This window comes from Furipterus horrens, unplaced genomic scaffold (assembly GCF_987537825.1).
Source record: "Furipterus horrens unplaced genomic scaffold, mFurHor1.1.pri manual_scaffold_1, whole genome shotgun sequence".
Classification (NCBI taxonomy): Eukaryota; Metazoa; Chordata; class Mammalia; order Chiroptera; family Furipteridae; genus Furipterus; species Furipterus horrens.
In genome coordinates, this window is record NW_028327171.1 from 132,636,491 (window position 1) to 132,655,983 (window position 19,493).

The 19,493-nt window shown below is 37.2% G+C and overlaps 1 protein-coding gene across 2 annotated transcripts in view; it reads right to left on the minus strand.

The window, feature by feature from the left end:
* MCM6 (minichromosome maintenance complex component 6) overlaps window positions 1–19,493 on the minus strand; it is a 49,343-nt gene that overhangs the window by 17,569 nt on the left and 12,281 nt on the right. For both annotated transcript variants that reach the window (XM_090267147.1, XM_090267156.1), the window contains exons 8-13: window positions 18,718–18,859; window positions 5,683–5,824; window positions 5,091–5,198; window positions 3,330–3,485; window positions 1,544–1,672; window positions 23–184 (exon numbers count right to left, since the gene is read on the minus strand). In XM_090267147.1, coding sequence (XP_090123273.1) covers window positions 23–184; window positions 1,544–1,672; window positions 3,330–3,485; window positions 5,091–5,198; window positions 5,683–5,824; window positions 18,718–18,859 — 839 coding nt within the window. The remainder of the gene's footprint in view (window positions 1–22; window positions 185–1,543; window positions 1,673–3,329; window positions 3,486–5,090; window positions 5,199–5,682; window positions 5,825–18,717; window positions 18,860–19,493) is intronic.

Sequence of the window (19,493 nt, forward strand, 5' to 3'; positions counted from 1 at the left end):
TATGTTAAAGTAACTTTGATACCTCATCACAGCAGTGCATTCGAGCCATTGCTTCAGAGAGGCGGATCATACTCTCTAGCTGTCGCACTGTAATCCTCCATGAAGACTTGGCTACTCCAGAACCATCCCTCTGGCGGAGACGTTTATACTGTTCTACAATGAAGTCCTCTGACTCTCTGGAAATCTGTTTGAGAACATCACTGAAGTCAAGAGTATTTCTACTTGATGGGAGCTGTGTTAAACATAGCTTTAAGAGCCTTCCAGGCACAGACACTTTGGGGAACTAAGAAAACCAAAACTTTGAAGCCAGTGAATAGACATTGACCCTGAAATGCCTTTGAAAAGAAACTAGTACTAAGGAGGCCTGTGAATTCCCCTTACTAATTTTATGAACAGGAAGGCAAAAGAGTTGGTACTTAAGAATAGGACCATTTCTAAAAGATATGTAACGAGCTGAACCAATGGGATAGGGTGTAATGTCTTTTCACCCAAGATGCCAGAGCTCATTAAACAAATTAATGCTCAGGCTATTCTTGAGGCTCAGTAAATTTATTTATGCTGTTTTTAAGAAAAAAAGGTCAATACACATATATATGACATACCAGTTATTTCAGTAAACCTTATTATTTGTTGAATAATAACAACAAGTGAGGTACAACAAAAAATCCTGTTTTTCAGAGCAAGAAACTCAGCATGTTAGCAAAGCATGCCAAGGTCACAGAGGTTCCAGTGTTCAATCAGAGAACAAATGCCTCTTCACACAAAAGTGACCCTTAACCCTTAGTTTTAAATGACTCACTAAGCTTCTTTTGGGACAGTGAGAGTTAATACCAATAGTATTGTGGATAATTAAGTGAAAGTGATGGGGAATTAAAATCCGAGAATAACTCCCAAATGTCAAGCCAGACAATAGTGTATAAAAAACTTAGAATCAACCAGAATCAAGCAAAATTTTTTCTTTTCATATTCTATTTTAGGAAAATGCCAAGTAAAACAGATGCATTATAAAGATTTTATTTTATTTGTTTTTTAAATGGAGGTTTACTTTAAAAATAAAAGTCCGAGTACCCTGGATCCAGTGCAGATTTAATCCAATGAACAACATCAATTACTGTAAAACAGCAATCATGTTCATTCAGTTACCTACAGGAATCCAAAGTCTTCCTCAGAGAAAGAATTGAGAGCACTCAGTAGGCTACAAATTTAAACACATACAGTTTTATAGTTCTTAGAAATGGTTGAAATAAAAGAACGCCCTACTTTATTCAGTTATCCAAAACTCTTCACTTATACATTTAAAAAAAATTTTTAGCACCTAATAAGGAAAAGAAGTGAAATTGTTCAGATATTTTTAAAATGCCCTTTTCTCAACTCTGAAAAAGCAAACTGTTCTAAAACAAAACAAAACAAAACAAAAACCTCAAATTAAACAAAAATACCGTAAGATAACCCAAACAAGTAGGGGTTCATTTTTTTCCATATCACCCATTTGTCTAAATGCCCCTTAAATATATCCTATATTCCAGTACAAAGGGCAGGTTACCTTTGGTTTAAACTGCCTTGCAAAGAGAAGATACCTCCTGATATCATCAAGGGAATAGACACGATCAATCGAATCCTCAATTCTTGAATGCAAGTCTACTATACGCCTGGCAATAGCATAATCTGTAACCTAATTCAAAGCAAAAAAAATCACTTTGATCAGTCATAGCACTATCCACTCCAGACTATCCTAGGCATTAAGAAATTATTTATAGCTAAAAACAAGCTCTAACATAACACTGAAAGATGTGTTCATAGGTAAAAAGTTCCTGAGAAAAGTTTGGTACCAGTTTCTTTTGAAACCAAGTTTAAATATTTACCTTTGATCCACCCCAAGAATATTCCTGAAGGAATTAACTGACTTTAATAACAGTAGAATTGTGACTTCTACGGCCCTGTTTATGACAAGCACTATTGCCTGAAGTATGTCTAGAAGCATTAACTCATGCAACCCTCACAAAAACCTTTTATTAAGGATGTAGTTATTATTTACAGGTGAGTAAACTGAGGCTCAGAGAGGCTAAATAACTGGTCCAATATTACACTAAGTAATGGAGCCAGGATTTGAGTAGTCCAGCTTCAGAGTCTGTGCTCTTAGCCACTATATCCTATTGCCACTTGTTAATATACGAAGATAATTATCACAGAATTATTAACATTGAGGGAAAAGACCATACAAAAATTAAGCAATTTACTCTCAAATGATACAGAAAAAATCATGTAGATGTAAAGAGAACAAATGATACAGTAAATGGAGCAAAATGTTAATATGTGAATAGAATAAAGGAAGGGTGTATGGGTGTGTCATATGCACTATTCTGTTTCTTGCAACTTTTCTGTAAGTTTGAAATTATTTCCAGATAAACAGTTAAAAAACTAATTTAATGGATTATGTACAAACAGAAATATATGAAATAAGATAACTCCCAACTATGGGGGTTGGGTGGGTTAAATATTTATATGGATTTGTAAAGGAAAAAACAAACCAAAACATAAAACACTAAAATCCTGCCAATATTCACATAATGGAAGGCAGCTTCTATTTAGATAATGAAGTTTTCCTGTAAGCAGGAGGTATGTGTTGTGCAATACAGGACCTCCATGCTCAGCAGTTAACAGTATAGCCTACAATATTAGCTTCTACAGAATGTCATTTTGTACAATAGTCTGTGCACATGTGAGCTGTGCAATAGTTAAATATTTAAGTATAAAAATTCTAATAACTAACATGTTACAATCCAAGTAAACCCACAACTTTACACTCAATCTTCAAACTATTCCATAATTAGGAAAAAAAAAAAAAAGTGATATACACTAAACTTTATGAAAAGATATAGGAAGACGAATGACTCCTGATTTGGAGGGGGAAAAAAAAATTCTCCATTATACCAATATTTTTCAAGCTTACTAAAAAAACAAAACAAAAAAAAAACAAAACAAAAAAACAAACAAAACCCAACAAAACAAAAACTCTTATAAAAATCTTAGCGTATGGTTGGGAATTAACTGTAATGTTTCCTTTTTTTCCTGAAAATTAAAAAACAGTAGCAAAAACAAAAACTTGATATTCTTCAAAACGATTAAGTGGAACCAGCAATCAAGTGATTTTATTCTGAATTGCTTAATAAATCCTTGCCCAATCCTGTGCCACACTGAGAGAAATGAAAGGTCAGTGCAGATACATGCACCAGATATCCAGGAGTACATATTCAAGTCCGTCTCACTCAATCATTCAAACTGGAAATAACAAAGGAAGCTAAGAATGACAGCTCATGTTGGTTAGTTACCTCATTACATTCATCCACAAGTATAAAGAAGAGATCAAATCGAGACATGATGGGAGCTGACAAATTTATATTCTGTTTCAATGACTTTGCTCTGTCATAGTGCCCACCGACTGGATTTGCTGCTGCCAAAATGGATGTCCTGGCATTCAGAGTAGCCTGACCAAGAAAAAAAGAATTGTGATAGGTTTAAAAAGACATCTGGAATGGCCAATGAATATGTGACAAAATGCTTAATCTCTCTCATTAGTAACTAAATACTAACCAAAATAATAAGATATCATTTTTCACCTACTGAATCATTAAAATTAAAGTCTAATAACATAAAGCACACAAACACTCCCATATGAGGATGGTGAGATGTTGTGCGCACCCTTTAAGCCAGCAATTTCTTGTTAGGATGTTACCCTACAGCTAGGAACAGGAAGATGCGTGTTCAAGGATGTTTACAGTATTGCTTGTAATCGAAAGGCTGGAAATGATCCAAATGTCACTCTGTAGGAGTCTAATTGGGGTACATACAATTGAAAACAATGCAATAAATAGATCCAAAGTGGGTCTAATATGTTCTGGTATAGATTGCCAAAATAAAATTATAACATTAAATAAACAAGGAACAAAACTTATGTATTACACTTATAAATAAAATATTCCTAAAAATGACATAGACTCAGCAGGTATTTCTGAGTATTTATTAGTGCTGGGAATTGCAGAGGAAGATTTCTCTTTTTTATATTTCAGTGTACGTCTTACATTTTCCGTAACTATTTGAATGCATTACTTTATTTAAAAAGTTTAATCTCTCTAATGTTGGCCACAATCCTCTACAGCCATATGCCACTTACTGATAGGGACAGGCTCTGAGAAACAAACTGTTTGGCAATTTTATGGTTGTGCGAAGATCACAGAGTGCACTTACACAAACCTAGATGATAAAGTCTGTTACACACCTAGGCTATACGGTATAGCCTATTGTCCTAGGCTACAGCTGTACAAAACAACATGAGCTTCAATCAAGCACAAGAGAAAATGAGGGAATCAAGAGATGTGGTAAACACACAGGTATGAGGCTGCTGCCTGTGGAACACGGCACACTGTTTTACAGCAAACATTCTTATAAATAGAAAGAGAACACTCTAAATTAACAATAAAAAGTGCAGTGTAAAAAATACAAAACTCAATAACAATTGTTTATTATAATTATCAAGTATTATGTACTATACATAATTGTATGTGCTATACTTTATAACTGGCAGCACAGATTTGTTTACACCAGCATCACCACAAACATGTGAGTGATGTGTTGTGCTAATATACTACAACGACTGGAATGTCACTAGAGAACAGGAAATTTTCTGCTCTCTTATAATCTCATGGGGCCACCATCATTGGTCCATCCTTAACCAAAACATTGATATGTGGCACATGACTGTACTTAAATATTATTTTCAGTTAAATAGTCTGTAGATTATTTTTTGTTGTTATTGCAAACATGCTTTATCAAAAAATATAGAAGCTTTGTGGAAATTGTGAGAAATTAAATGCTAAAAATTTCACCAGTACCCTCTAGTTTCTGTCATAGCAACACATTTTCACAGCATCCTAAAGAGCACTTATAATTTGGATTAGTAACCCTCAGGGCTGTGTTTTCCATTTTAATGAACAGCATTTCATGTTCAAATACTGCATTTTATCCAGGTGAATGTCTAGAGCTACATTAATCTACAAGGCATGATGCAGTGGAACACAAGTGGGCACATATACCTTCACTCCTGCTTTAGTGATGGAGATGGTCTGCTGTTCCATAGCTTCATGAATAGCAACTTGATCTCGTACATCCATCTTATCAAATTCATCAATACAACATACACCCTGTAACCAAACAAATATAGCATGAGAAATTGCCTTTTAGGTATCAAATGGCAAGTCAACTCAAAGTTTGCACCAGAAACCTTTTCATACTCTCTAAAAGACACTAAGATAGGTACGTAAGCAACCCTAACTCCCTTTATTAGACTAAGATAGTACAATAAATCCCAGAGCTAAAAGGAACCATTTGCTTTGGACTCATTTTAAACTAAGAGTAAGACTACTGACATACATTTATTGCACTTTTACTGAACATAAAAACTTCTTATAAATCTCAGGGTCAAAATATTCTGGGTTACTTCAGCACTGATTTTCAGTTGCAGAAGAGAAACGTGAAATTTACAGATTAATTAATGTCAAATACAGATTATTTACAAAAAAATTCCCTTTTTATAGGACATTTAAAAAATACAAAGTTATAGGCCTTTACTGATAGGACAGGGAATAGTCTTATTTCTTTATATCCAAAAGTGTCAAATATTCTTACATTGTCAGCCAACATCAAAGCTCCAGCTTCAATGACAAACTCATGAGATTCTTCATCTCTCACAACAGCTGCTGTTAAGCCAGCAGCACTAGACGCTTTTCCACTGGTGTAGACAGCTCTGGGGCTGAACTCCTCCACATGCCTGTTCAAGGTTATCATATTCATTAATATGTGACTACAAAGCATCCTTTCCAGGAATATCACCTGACAGCATTTATGCCATTTAAAACTATAAATTAAAAAAAAAAAAAAAAATCTGAGAAAGGCATTAAACATAAGCAATCCATAGATACATGTCATAGACTGAATATAAAGACTTTCTCCTTTGGCCTTTTAAATGGATTTAAACCCATTCCTGTCAAATCTAACATGAAATTCATACGTGACAAAAACATCGGCTTTAAGTTTTAATAATAACAGTTTAGTAATAATGATCTATTAGAAGGTCTTGCCCTTAAAAAATAAAGCAAGACAAAATTAGACTTAAGATATAATCTAAAAATGCAAGGTTGGTTTAACAGCTAAACATCAGTAGTATGTCATACTGATAAAGGATAACAACCATTTCAATGGATGCAGAAAAAACATGTGACAAAATCCAATACCCCTTCATGATAAAAACTCAACAAACCAGTAATAGGACAGACTTTCCCTCAACATCATAAAGAGCATCTATAAAAACCCATAGCTAAGATCATTCTTAAAGGTTAAAAGGCTAACTGCTTTACTCCTAAGATCAGGAAAAAGACACAGATGTCTACCCTACCACTTCTATTCAACATTATACTCAAAGGTCTAGCCAGGGCAATTAAACAAGAAAAAGAAAAAGGCACCCAGATTTGAAAGAACAACTACTATCACTATTTGAAGATAACATGATCTTATAGGTAGAAAATCCTATGGAATCCACTAAAACGTTAGAACTAAAAAATGAGTTCTTGCAAGGTTGTGAGACCAAAGATCAACAATTTTATTTCTAAATAAAACTGTACATTGTACATGTGCAACTAACAGTCCAAAAATAAAAATAAGTAAACAGTTCAATTTACAAAGGCATCAAAAAAATTATAAACACTTAGAAATAGGTTTAACAAAAGAAGTGCAAGCTTTTACCCTGAAAACTATAAAACAGTGTTCAAAGACATAAAAGAAGGCCTCAAAAATGGAAAGGTATTCCATGTTCATGGATCAGAACTTAATATTTTAAAAAGCCAATATACCTCAAATTGATGTACAGATTCAATGTAATCCCTATTAATATTACAACTGGCTTCTTTGTAGAAAATGACAAGCTGATCCTAAAAGTCATGTGGAAACTCAAGGGAATCAGAATAGCCAAAAACAATCTGTAAAAATTTGGACAACTCACATTTTCTGATTTTAAAACTTATTACAAAGCTACAGTAATCAAGAACGAAGAGTGATGGCTAGTGGGTACAACATTTCTTTTGGGGGGATGAAAATGTTCTAAACTTACTTTAATTATTGTTGTGTTACTGTGAATATACTAAAACCATAGAATTATACACTTAAAAGGGGAAAATTCCATGATATGGAAATTATGTTGCAATAATGATGGTAAAAAACCCACTTGGCTAACAAGGCTACTTCTAAGACAGTCATGTACAATATAATACTGTTATCAGAGGCAAACTGTAGTACATCTTTTTGTGGTGGTGGTGGTGGTAGAGGAGGAGGAGGAGGAGGAGGAGAGGGCAGAGAAAATGAGAACAATTCCTTTTAACATAGGACTATTATCCTCAAATCTAGAACTCAGTCCCTGATTTATTTAAGAGAAATATTTAATTATAAAACTTCAAATCAACTAAAAATGTTCTATGGTCTAGAACAGTACAATGTTACAAGTTTTCCAAACAAATAAAAGAAAGGAGTCTTGATATACTGGGTGTGGTAACAGTAGGTTTACAGTTGTGAGTACATGAAACAGTTGAATCTTGTATTATTTATTATTTATTATTTATTGTATTATTTCCCATACAAACAACTATAAACCTACTTTAGCCCCACCCTGTAGCATGACCACATGCTTTACAGTCAAATATCCATACATCTGAGTTCTACTACTCATGGCTTAGTGTCACCTGTCAGCTATGAGAAAATGAGCAAGCTACTTCGTCTCAGGGAAGTTTTGTTTGCCTCCCTGAAAAAAAGATAATATTACATGCCTGCCTGGGTGCTGCTGGGATAAGACACAACATTCACACCCAGATGAAAAAGGCTACAAGAATATATCCTCACTAAATTAGCATTGCAAAAGATGCTAAAGGGACTGCTTTAAGAAGATGAAGAAAAAGAGGAACACAGGTACAAAGGGGGTAGCTGAATGGATAAGAAAACACAACCTGCATATAAGCTGTCTACAAGAGACCCACCTCAGAGCAAAAGATATACAAAGGTTGGAAATGAAGAGATGGAAAAAAATATTCCAAGCAAACAGACATGGAAAAAAGCTGGGCCAGCAATACTTGTATCAGTCAGATAAAAGAGACTTCAAAACAAAGGCCATAACAAGAAAAAAAGGTCACTACATAATACTTAAGAAAGTAACCCAAGGCCCTGGCTGCTGTGGCTCAGTGGATTGAGCGTCGGCCTGCGAGCCAAGTGTTGCTGGTTTGATTCCCAGTCAGGGCACATGACTAGGTTGCACATCAGGTCCCCAGTTGGGGGCACGAGTGAGAGGCAACCGCACGGTGATGTTTCTCTCCCTCTCTCCTTTCCCCTCTCTCTACAAATAAGATAAATAAACAAACAAACAAACAAACAAATACATTATTAAAAAAAAAAAGAAGTAATCCAAAAAGAGGATATAACCCTTGGAAGCATATATGCACCTAACACAGGAGCACCCAAATATACAAGGAAAATCTTGGAGGACTTTAAGAAGGATATGGACAGCAACATACTCACAGTAGGGGATTTTAACACCTCATTGTCAACAATGGATAGATCTTCCAAAAAAAGAAACAGTAAGAATATTTTGGCACTGAATGACACTCTAGATCAAATGGACTTAATTGATATATACAGAACCTTTCATCCCAAAGAAGTAAAATACACATTCTTTTCAAATGCACATGTAACACTTTAAAAAGTAGACCACATGGTAGGACACAAAACAAGCCTCAACAAATTCAAGAAAATTGAAATTATATCAAGCATCTTCTCAGATCATAATGGCTTGAAACTGGAAACCAATCTCAAGGAAAAAACTCAAAAACATTCAAACTCATGAAGAATTAATAACGTTATTAAATAATGAATGGGGTAACAATGAGATCAAGGAAGAAATAACAAAGCTTCTGGAAGCAAGTGAAAATGAACACACAATAGCCCAAAACCTATGGAACACATTGAAGGCAGTTCTGAGAGGGAAGTTCACAGCAATACAGGTCAACCTAAAGAACTAGAAAAATATCAAATAAACAGCCTAACCCTACATTTACAAGAACTAGAGAACCAACAACAAATAAAGCCCAGAGCAAGTACACGGAAGGAAATAATCAAGATCAGGGTAGAATTAAATGATATAGAGACTAAAAGAACAATTCAAAGGAGCTGGTTCTTTGACCAGCTAAAATTGAAAAGCCTTTAACCAGACTCATAAAGAAAAAAGAGAACTCAAATACGTAAATAAAATCAGAAATGAAAGAAAAGTTAGAACTGATACTACAGAAACACAAAGAATTGTAAGAAATTACCATGAACTATATGCCAAAAAATTGGACAAATTTCTAGAATCATAAAATTTGTCAAAACTGAATCAAGAAGCAGAAAGCCTGAATAGACCCAGAACAACTAGTGAAATTGAAGCAGTAATCAAAAAACTCCAGACACACAGATGTCCTAGACTGAATAGCTTCACAAATGAATTTTACCAAACATTCTAGGAAGAACTAACTTTTAGTCTTCTCAAGCTATTTCAAAAAATTCAAGAAGGAGGACTCCAAAACTCTTTTTACGAGGCCAGTATCATCCTAATTCCAAAACCAGGTCAAGACACAACAAAGAAAGAAAACTATAGGCTTTCCATATTGCTGATGAACATGTATGCTAAAATCCTCAGCAAAATACTGCCAATCCCGATTATGCAACACATTAAAAAGATCATACACCACGATCAAGTGGGATTCATCTCAAGGATGCAATGATGGTACAATATTCACAAATCAATAAATGTAATACACCACATAAACAAAATGGAAGACAAAAATAGCATGATCATATCAATAGATGCTGGAAAAGCATTTGGTAAAATCCAGCACCTATTTATAATAAAAACACTCAGCAAAGTGGGAATAAAGGGAGCACCTCAAAATAATAAAGTCCATATATGAGAAACCTACAGCCAATATCATACTCAACAGGCAAGAACTAAAAGCTTTCCCTCTAAGATCAGGAACAAGATAAGCATATCCGCTTTCATAACTTATTCAACACAGTCCTGGAAGTTCTAGCCAAGTGATCAGACAAGAAAAAGAAATAAAAGGCATCCAAACTGGAAAGGAGGAAGTAAAACTGTCATTATTTGCAGATGACACGACAGTGTACATAGAAAACCCTATAGTCACCACCAAAAACCTACTAGATCTAATAAGTGAATTTGGCAAATTAGCAAGATACAAAATCAACATTCAGAAATCAAAGGAATTTTGTACACCAACAATTAAATATCAGGAAGATAACCTAGGAAAAAAAATCCTATTTACTATAGCTACAAGAAAAACAAAGTTCGTAAGAATAAACTTAATCAAGGAGGTAAAAGACCTGTACTTGGAAAACTGCAGAACACTGAAGAAAAGGAAGAACAAATAATCGAAACATATACTGTGTTCATGAATTGCAATAATTAACATTAAAATGTCCAAACTATTCAAAGCAATCTCTAGATTTAATGCAATTCATATTAAAATACCAATGGCATATTTCACAGATCTAGAACAAAGACCTCAAAAATTTATATGGAACCAAAAAAGACCTTGAGGAGCCTCAGCAATCCTACGAAAGAAGAACAAAGTAGGAGGGATCACAATACCTGATATCAAACTATTTTACAAGGCCACTGTAATCAAAAACAGTCTGGTACTGGCATAAGAACAGACACATAGATCAATGGAACAGAATAGAGAGCCCAGAAAAAAACCCATGTCTCTATGGTCAATTAATATTTGACAAAGGGGGTGTGAGCATATAATGGAGTAAAAATAGCCTCTTCAATAAATGGTGTTAAAAGAACTGGATTGGTACATGCAAGAAAAAAAAAGGAAGCTAGACCACCAACTTATACCATACACCAGAATAAACTCAAAATAGATAAAAGTCTTAAATATAAGCTGTGATACCATAAAAGTCCTAGAGGAAAACATAGGCAGTGAAATTTCAAATCCACGTAGCAATATTTTGTCAATATATCTCCTAGGGCAAGGTAAATGAAGGGAAAAAATAAACAAATGGGACCACATCAAATTAAAAAACTTCTGCATGGTGAAAGAAACCACCATCAAATGAAAAGGAAAACCCAGACGACCATATGGCAGAACATATTTGTTAATGATACATTGGACAAGGATTCGATCTCCAAAATATATAAAGAACTCATCTGACTCAACACCAGGAAGACAAACAATCCAATTAAAAATGGGGAAAGGACCAGAATACACACTTCTCCAAAGAGAACAAACAGGCGACCCAAAGACATATAAAAAGATGCTCAACATCACTAGTCATCAAAGATACAAATTAACCACAATGAGATATCACCTCATACCTGTCAGAATGGCCACCATTAATAAATAAACAAACAACAAGTGCTAGGAAGGATTTGGAGAAAAGGGAACCCTGGTGCATTGTTGGTGGGAATGCAGACAGGTGCAGCCACTGTGGAAAACATGGAATTTCCTCAAAAAACTAAAAATGAAACTGCCTTTTGACCCAGTGATTCCACTGCTCAGAATATTCCATAAGAATCTTGAAACCCCAATTCAAAATAACCTATGCACTCCTCTGTTCATAGCAGCACTGTTTACTATAGCCAAGTGCTGGAAACAGCCTAAGTGCTGATGAGTGGATCAAAAAACTGTGGTACATTTACTCAATGGAATACTATGCAGCAGAAAGAAAGAAGGAACTTCTGCCATTTGCGACAACATGGATGGAATTGGAAATTATTACGCTATGTGAAATAAGTTAGTTGGTGAATGAGAAATATCACATGATCTCGTCTTTAAGAGGAACCTAATGAACAAAAAGAAACTAAAGAGCAAAATAGAACCAGAGGCATGGAAACAAGGAACAGACTGACAATGACCAGAGGGCAGGGGGGAGGGGAATAACGGTGGAAAGAAGGAGAAGGGAGTAGTCAAAGAACATGTATGAATGATCCATGGAAATGGACAACAGTGTGGGGGCTCATTGTGAGGGTGGGCACAGGCACGAGGGGTGCTGGGCAGAGCGGGGCAAACGGAAAATGGCACAACTATAATAGAATACAATAAAAAGTAAAAAATAAAAAAAGACATAGTATACACATATATACAGCACCAAGAATACAGGAGGTTCTCAAAAATAGGTTACTATCATTTTGACCTCTAAGTTTCTTAAAGTTAAAAGTAAGCACGTACTTATAGTTAATATGATTAGCAAAAATGTCTCATGCTTATATCACTCCTTTTGGAAAGTGTGTCTTATTTAAGAACCTTAAAGATGTTTTTATTCTTAATCTCAGCAATTCTATAGTTGGAATTTACCCAAAGAAAACAAAAAGTAGGGATTCCAGCCAAGATGGAGGCCTAGACAGACACACTGCATCTCTCCCCACAACTAAGAAGGAATACAACTACATCAAAACTAGAGACAGCCAGAAGTTCCAGAAAATCGAGCTGCATGGAAGTCCAACAAAGATATAAAGAAGAAATAGTCGTCCAGACATGTAGGAGGGGCGGAGCCGGGGCAGAGAGGACGTGGTATGGCAGTGGCAGCAATGACAGGCTGGTGGAAAGCGCAGTCACATGTTTTAAAAAATAGGGAGAGACATCTGGGGAGTGCTCCGAGCACCTGACCAGACCGCACAGCTATGGTTCCAGTGCTGGGGAAAATAAAGCCTCGTTGCTTCTGACTGTGCAAACCAGTGGCAGTTGGGGTGGTCTCTCAGCAGAGCCCGTTTGTTTAAGGGGCCCCCACGGTCCTAGAACATCTGCAGACCCACCCACTCTGGGAACGACAACCATGGAAACAGCTAGAGAGGTGCCAGTCCCATACATGAAGCAGGAAAGTGCCTATAAAATGGGCAAGTGTTGAGCAAGTGGCATTGTTCCTTCTCACACCCCTCCCCCCCACACAGCGCCACAACATGGTGAAAACGGGTCACCCGTACTGACAAATACCTAAGATTCCGCCCCTTACAATGTAACAGGAGCAAAAGCTCTACCTAAGATACAGAATCAAACAAACACAGGAGCCTGTCAAGATGAAGAGACAGAGAAGTATGGCCCAAAAGAGGGAACAAATCAAGGTTCCAGAGGGAGAACTAAGCAACGAGGAGATAGCCAACCTAACAGACAAGGAGATAGCCAACCTAACAGACATAGAGTTCAAAACACTGGTGATAAAGATGCTCACAGGCTTGACAGATATGTTTAAGTATGGCAAATGCAAAAAGGAAGAAGTGAAGGCTATGCTAAATGAAACGAAGGAAAATCCACACAAAACCATTGGTGAAGGGAAGGAAACCAGGGTTCAAATCAGTATTTGGAACATAAGGAAGAAAAAAAGTCAACCAGTACAGAATGAAGAAACAAGAATTGAAAAATATAAGGAGAGGATTAGGAATCTCTGGGACAACGTTCAACATGCCAACATTTGAATCATAGGGGTGCCAGAAGGAGAAAAGGAAGAGTAAAGCTTATGTGAAAAAATAATGAAGGAAAACTTTCCAAATTTGGTGATGGAAATAGACACACAACTCCAGGAAGCACAGGGAGTCCTGAACAAGCTAGAACCAAAGAGGACCACACCAAGACACATGATAGTTAAAATTCCAAAGGTTAAAGATAAAGAGAGAATCTTAAAAGCAGCAAGAGAAAAGCAGTTACCTACAAAAAAGTTCCCATGAGGCTATTAGCTGATTTCTCAAAAGAAACTCTGCAGGCAAGAAGGGACTGGCAAGAAGTATTCAATGTGATGAAAAGCAAGGACCTACAACCAAGATTACTCTATCCAGCAAAGCCATCATTTAGAATGGAAGGGCTGATAAAGTGCTTCCCAGACAAGGTAAAGCTAAGGAGTTCATCATCACGAAGCCATTAATATATGAAATGTTAAAAAGACTTATTTAAGAGAAAGATCAAAACTATGAACATTAAAATGACAACAAACTCACAACTATCAACAACTGAATCTAAAAAATGAAAACAAAATGCAACTAAGCAAACCAGAATAGGAACAGAATCATAGGTATGGGCATCATTTGGAGGGTTATCAGCTGGGAGTGGGAAGGGGGAGAAATGAGGATATGGTGCAGGGATTAAGAAGCATAATTAGTTGGTATAAAATAGACAGGGGGAAGTTAAGAATAATATAGGAAAGGGTGAAGCCAAAGAACTTACATGCACGACCCACAGATATAAACTAAGGATGGTGGAACTGCTGGAGGGAAGGGGGGTACTGGGTGGAGGGGAGCAAAGGGAAAAAAAATTGGTACTACTATAACAACGTAATCAATAAAATAAAAAAAACTGCCCGAAAATTGAGTTATATGGAAGTCCAACAACCAAGCATTTAAAGACACATTCAGGACTTCTGGCCAAGATGGAGGCTTAGACGGACACGCTCTGTCTCCCTCTACAACTAGAGAGGAATACAACTACTTCAAAACAAAAGATAACTAGAAATTCCAGAAAATAAAACTACACAGAAGCCCAACGTACAAAGATATAAACCAGCGGCGCTCTTTGGGCAGGTAAGAAGAGCGAAAGTGGGCGATGCTGTTTGCGGTAGCACCAGGGACAGCAGCAGGGAGAGCAATCCTGGCTGCAGTCAAACCCCGGCGGCTCGCGACCCCAACGCTAGGGAAAGCAGCCACCACATCGCCTCGAACGGTGAGGCCCAGTGGGCGGGAGGACGGATACTGGTCTCCTAGCGGAATAACTGCAGGAATCCATCTTGGACCCCCGCCCCCACACAAAGCGCCACAGGGCTGCGAAATAGATTGCGGATTGCCACTGGTCGCTGGGCAGTGACGACAAAGCGCCACAGCGCGGCGAGAAAGGTTGCGGATCGCCGCCAGTCGCTGGGTTGTGACGAGTACACAGGCACTGCCCCCTATAGCCGGCCCAAGAAAGCAAAACGCATCTGTCAAAATGAGGCAGACAACTATAGAAATCCCGGTGGCGCAGCTCACCAGGCAACAGATGGAGAACCTGACAGATGAACAAATAAGAAACCTGTCAGAGGCTCAGTTCTGGGCCATTGTTATCAGGTGGCTTACAGAATTAACAAAAGATCTGGAAAAAGATGAGAAAGAATTGAAAAACACTCATACTGAAAGGAACAAAACCTCATATGAGACAGATGATGAGGAAATAAAATCCAGAGTTCAAATCAACAAACCAGAACATAGAGAAGGAACAAACAGTCAACCAGTGCAGAGAGAGGAAATGGGAAGCAAGGATGAGAGGATCAGAAACCTCTGGGACAGCTATAAGAGATCGAATATACGGATTATAGGATTGCCAGAGGGCGAAGAAGAAGAACTAGCTGGAAATTGGAAAATGAAGTGAAAATATAATAAAGCAGAACTTCCCAAACTTGGGGAAGGAAATAGACTTACAGGTCCAGGAAGCACAGAGAGTTCCAAAACAACTGGAGCCAGGGAGAACCACTCCAAGACACATTATAACCAAAATGTCAAAAGTTAAAAGATAAAGAGAGAATCTTAAAAGCAGCAAGAGAGAAGAAAAGAATCATGTACAAAGGGGTCCCAATTAGACTATCAGCTGACTTCTCAAGGAAGACACTGCAGGCAAAAAGGGACTGGCAAGAAATATTCAAAGTAATGAAAATCCAAAACCTGCAACCACGAATACCCTATCCAGCAAATTTGTCATTCAGAATAGAAGGGCAGAAAAAGTGTTTCCAGGACAGAATAAAACTGAAAGAGTTCATTAGATCCAAACCACTATTATATGAGATGTTAAAGGGACTGGTTTAGAAAAAGGAGGATCAAAACTATGAACACTAAAATGAAAACTGTATCACAAGAAAAAACAGAAGCTAGGGAATTGAAACAAAGGCAAACTAAATAGGCAACGAGAGTGGAAAAAGAACTATAAGTATGGGGAGAATATTGGGGGGAGGTCAGCAGGGACGAGGAAGGGGGAGAGGGAGGGAAATGGTATAGGAATTAAGAAGCATAGTAAGAGGGAATGGAATAGACAGAGAGGTTGAGAAGAACTATATGCACAACCAATGGACATGGACTAAAAAGGGGGGACAACTGGAGGGAGGGGGACCACCGGGTGGAGGGGAGCAGAGGGAAGGGAAATTGGGACAAATGTAACACTATAATCAATAAAACACATTAAAAAGAAAAAAAAGAAAAAGACACATTCATCCAGACGAGTAGCAGGGGCAGAGAGCCAGTATGGTGTGGTAAGGCAGAGGCAGCAGTGGCAGAAGAACAGATGAGAAGGATACCTTGGGAACAAGTGATCTCAGCCCCAGGCCAGACTACATAGCCCAGGGTTCCAGAACCTGTAAGATAGACCCTGGTTACCTCTGACAATAAAAACCAGTAGGGGTTGGGGCAGCAGAGGAAGCTGCCAGATATTTGCTGTTTAACGGCCAGCATGGTCTTAGAACGTATGCAAACACACCCATTCCAGGATTCACCACTGGGGCAGCAGCTGGAAGGGCACCAGTCACACACTGAAAAGGGGTGAACAGACTGGAAATGGGCAAGTGCCAGGCAAACTGCCAGAAGCCAGGCGGTGGCATTGTTCCCTCTCCGAGCCCTCTTCACACAGCCCAGCCACAAAGCAATGAAGTGGGTTACCCCACCCTGGTAACTACCTAAGGCTCTGCCTCCACAATTTATAGGTGCCTTTTCTACAAAATGCCACGCTACTAAGACCAGGAGTCAAAGCAGTTCTACCTAATACACAGAAACAAACACAGGGAGGCTGCTAAATTGAGGAGACAAAGAAATGTGGCTCAAATCAAAGAACAGAACAAAACTCCAGAAAAAGAACTAAGTGAAACGGAGATAGCCAGCTTATCAGATGCAGAGTTCAAAATACTGGTTTTATCAAGATGCTCAGGGAACTTGAGTATGGCAAAAAATAAAAATAAGAAATGAAAGTTACACTAGGTGAAATGAAGAAAAATCCACACAGAACAACAGAGAAGGGAAGGAGGCCAGGATTCAAACCAACAATTTAGAACATAAGGAAGAAATAAATACTCAACCAGAACAAAAAGAAACAAGAATTTAAAAAAACGAGAATAGGCTTAGGAACCTCTGGGACATCTCCAAATGTGCCAACATCCAAATCATAGGAATGACAGAAGAAGAGGAAGAGCAAGAAATAGAACACTTATTTCAAAAAAAAAAAAAAAAAAAAACTTCCCTAATTTGGCAAAGGAAATAGACATACAAATCCAGGAAGCACAGAGCCCCAAACAATTGGACCCAAAGAAAAACACACCAAGACACATCATAATTAACACATTGCGTACAGGTGGTTAGAATTCTCGTCATTTCTAAACGGCATTTAAATTCCCAGGTACGCAACGTGTTAAAAGGCCAAAGGTTAAAGATAAAGAATCTTGAAAGCAGCAAGAGAAAAGCAGTTACCTACAAAGGAGTTCCCGTAAGACTATCAGTGGGTTTCTCAAAAAAAAAAAAAAATTGCAGGCAAGAAGGGACTGGCAAGAAGTATTCAAAGTGATGGAAAGCAAGGACCTACAACCAAGATTACTCTATCCAGCAAAGGTGTATTTAGAATGGAAGGGTAGATAAAGTGCTTCCCAGACAAGGTAAAGCTAAAAGAGTTCATCACCACCAAGACATTTTTACAGGAAATGTTAGAGAGACTTATTTAAGAAAAAAATAAAATCCACAAACATTAAAAAGGCTATAAATTCACAACTATCAACAACTGAATCTAAAAAAAACAAACAAAAACAAATGAACTAAGACAACAACCAGAATAGGAACAGAATCATAAGTACAGAGATCATTTGGAGGCTTATCAGCTGGGAGGGGGACGGGGGAGAAAAGGGAAATGGTACAGGGATCAGGAAGCATAATTGGTAGGAACAAAATAGACAGGGTGATGTTAAGATAAGTATAGGAAATGGAAAAGCCAAAGAACTTATATGCACAACCCATGACATAAACTAAGGTGGGGTATTGCTGGAGGGAAGAGATGTACAAGGTAGAGCAGGGCAAAGGGGGAAAAACTGAGGCAAATGTAATAGCATGATCAATAAAATAAACTTAAAAAATAAAAAACAAACTAAAAAAGAAAACAAAAAAAAATAAGAACTTATACACATCATAGTGTTCACTGTACTGATATCTATAATCATTAAAATAAACTATGACAGGCTAGGAAAATGATTTTGAAACTTATAGTATACCACCAAAAAACAGTTGTGAAATTAAAGAAATTGAAAAATATTTAGGGTATATTAAAATCAAAAGTATATATGCTGTTATTTACAACCCAGGAAATACATATTTATGTATTCAAAGATTATACATTATACGAAGATTAAAAGAGTTCCATGTGTGAATGGGATTATAGGCAATTTTTCCCTATTCCAAAAAATTGTAAAATGTTGTTACATTCTATTAAACAGATTAAGGTGTATTTAATCTAAGTGAGTTATACGTTCAACACAGTCATACTTACACTGCTGCTATAGTAATGGCACACTGACTGCATTCTTGGTAGCACGGAGCCTGGAATTATGCACATTGATTTTTGTACTGTACTCCCTCAGGCAAACACTTACTTGAGAAACTGGCTTTTAGCTGTACTTGGGTCACCAACAATGCAAACATTTATGTCCCCTCGAAGAGAGGTTCCTTCCCCTGTTGTCTTTGGAACACCACCAAAGAGCATGAGCAGCACACCCCGTTTTACTTCATCATTGCCTAAAATGAAAACCCAAGGTATTTTTCACCGTGAGGTTAACAATATCACAGGATATTACAAAGGCATGTTTACCAACCAAAAGAGCAGATAAAGCTGAAGCAAAGCATAAGGCTGAAGTAAAAATACTTGGCTTCTAATCTTGGTTCTTGTGCTGTGACCTTAGTCACCTAATCACTGTCCCAATGTCTTCACCTATACCGCAGGTGTCACAGATGCCAATGCTCACCCTTCCTTGTTCACAAGTCTTACTACCGTACACAAAGCTTTTCTCTGTGTGGTAGTTCTCAAATGTCTCTCCCCATGAATAAATGTCCACCACAGCTTATCATATTTGCTAATTCTTTCTAATGGCATGTCTTGCATTTCTAATAGTTTGAGATATACTCTATGACTTACTTCTTTTGTTATTACCAACAGTGAACAGTGCTAAATATAAATACATGCTAACTGAACTAACAGCTGCTTCTAAGAACTATTTATAAATCCAATACAAGAAGAAAATGCACAATTAAAAATAATACAGGATCTTTAGGGATGTGCTATTAAAGGAAGTATTTCTCTGTGTTGATTATTATGACTTTCTGTGAATTCCATCAACAAAGTGCTAGGCACATTTACGAAATCCACTTCGTA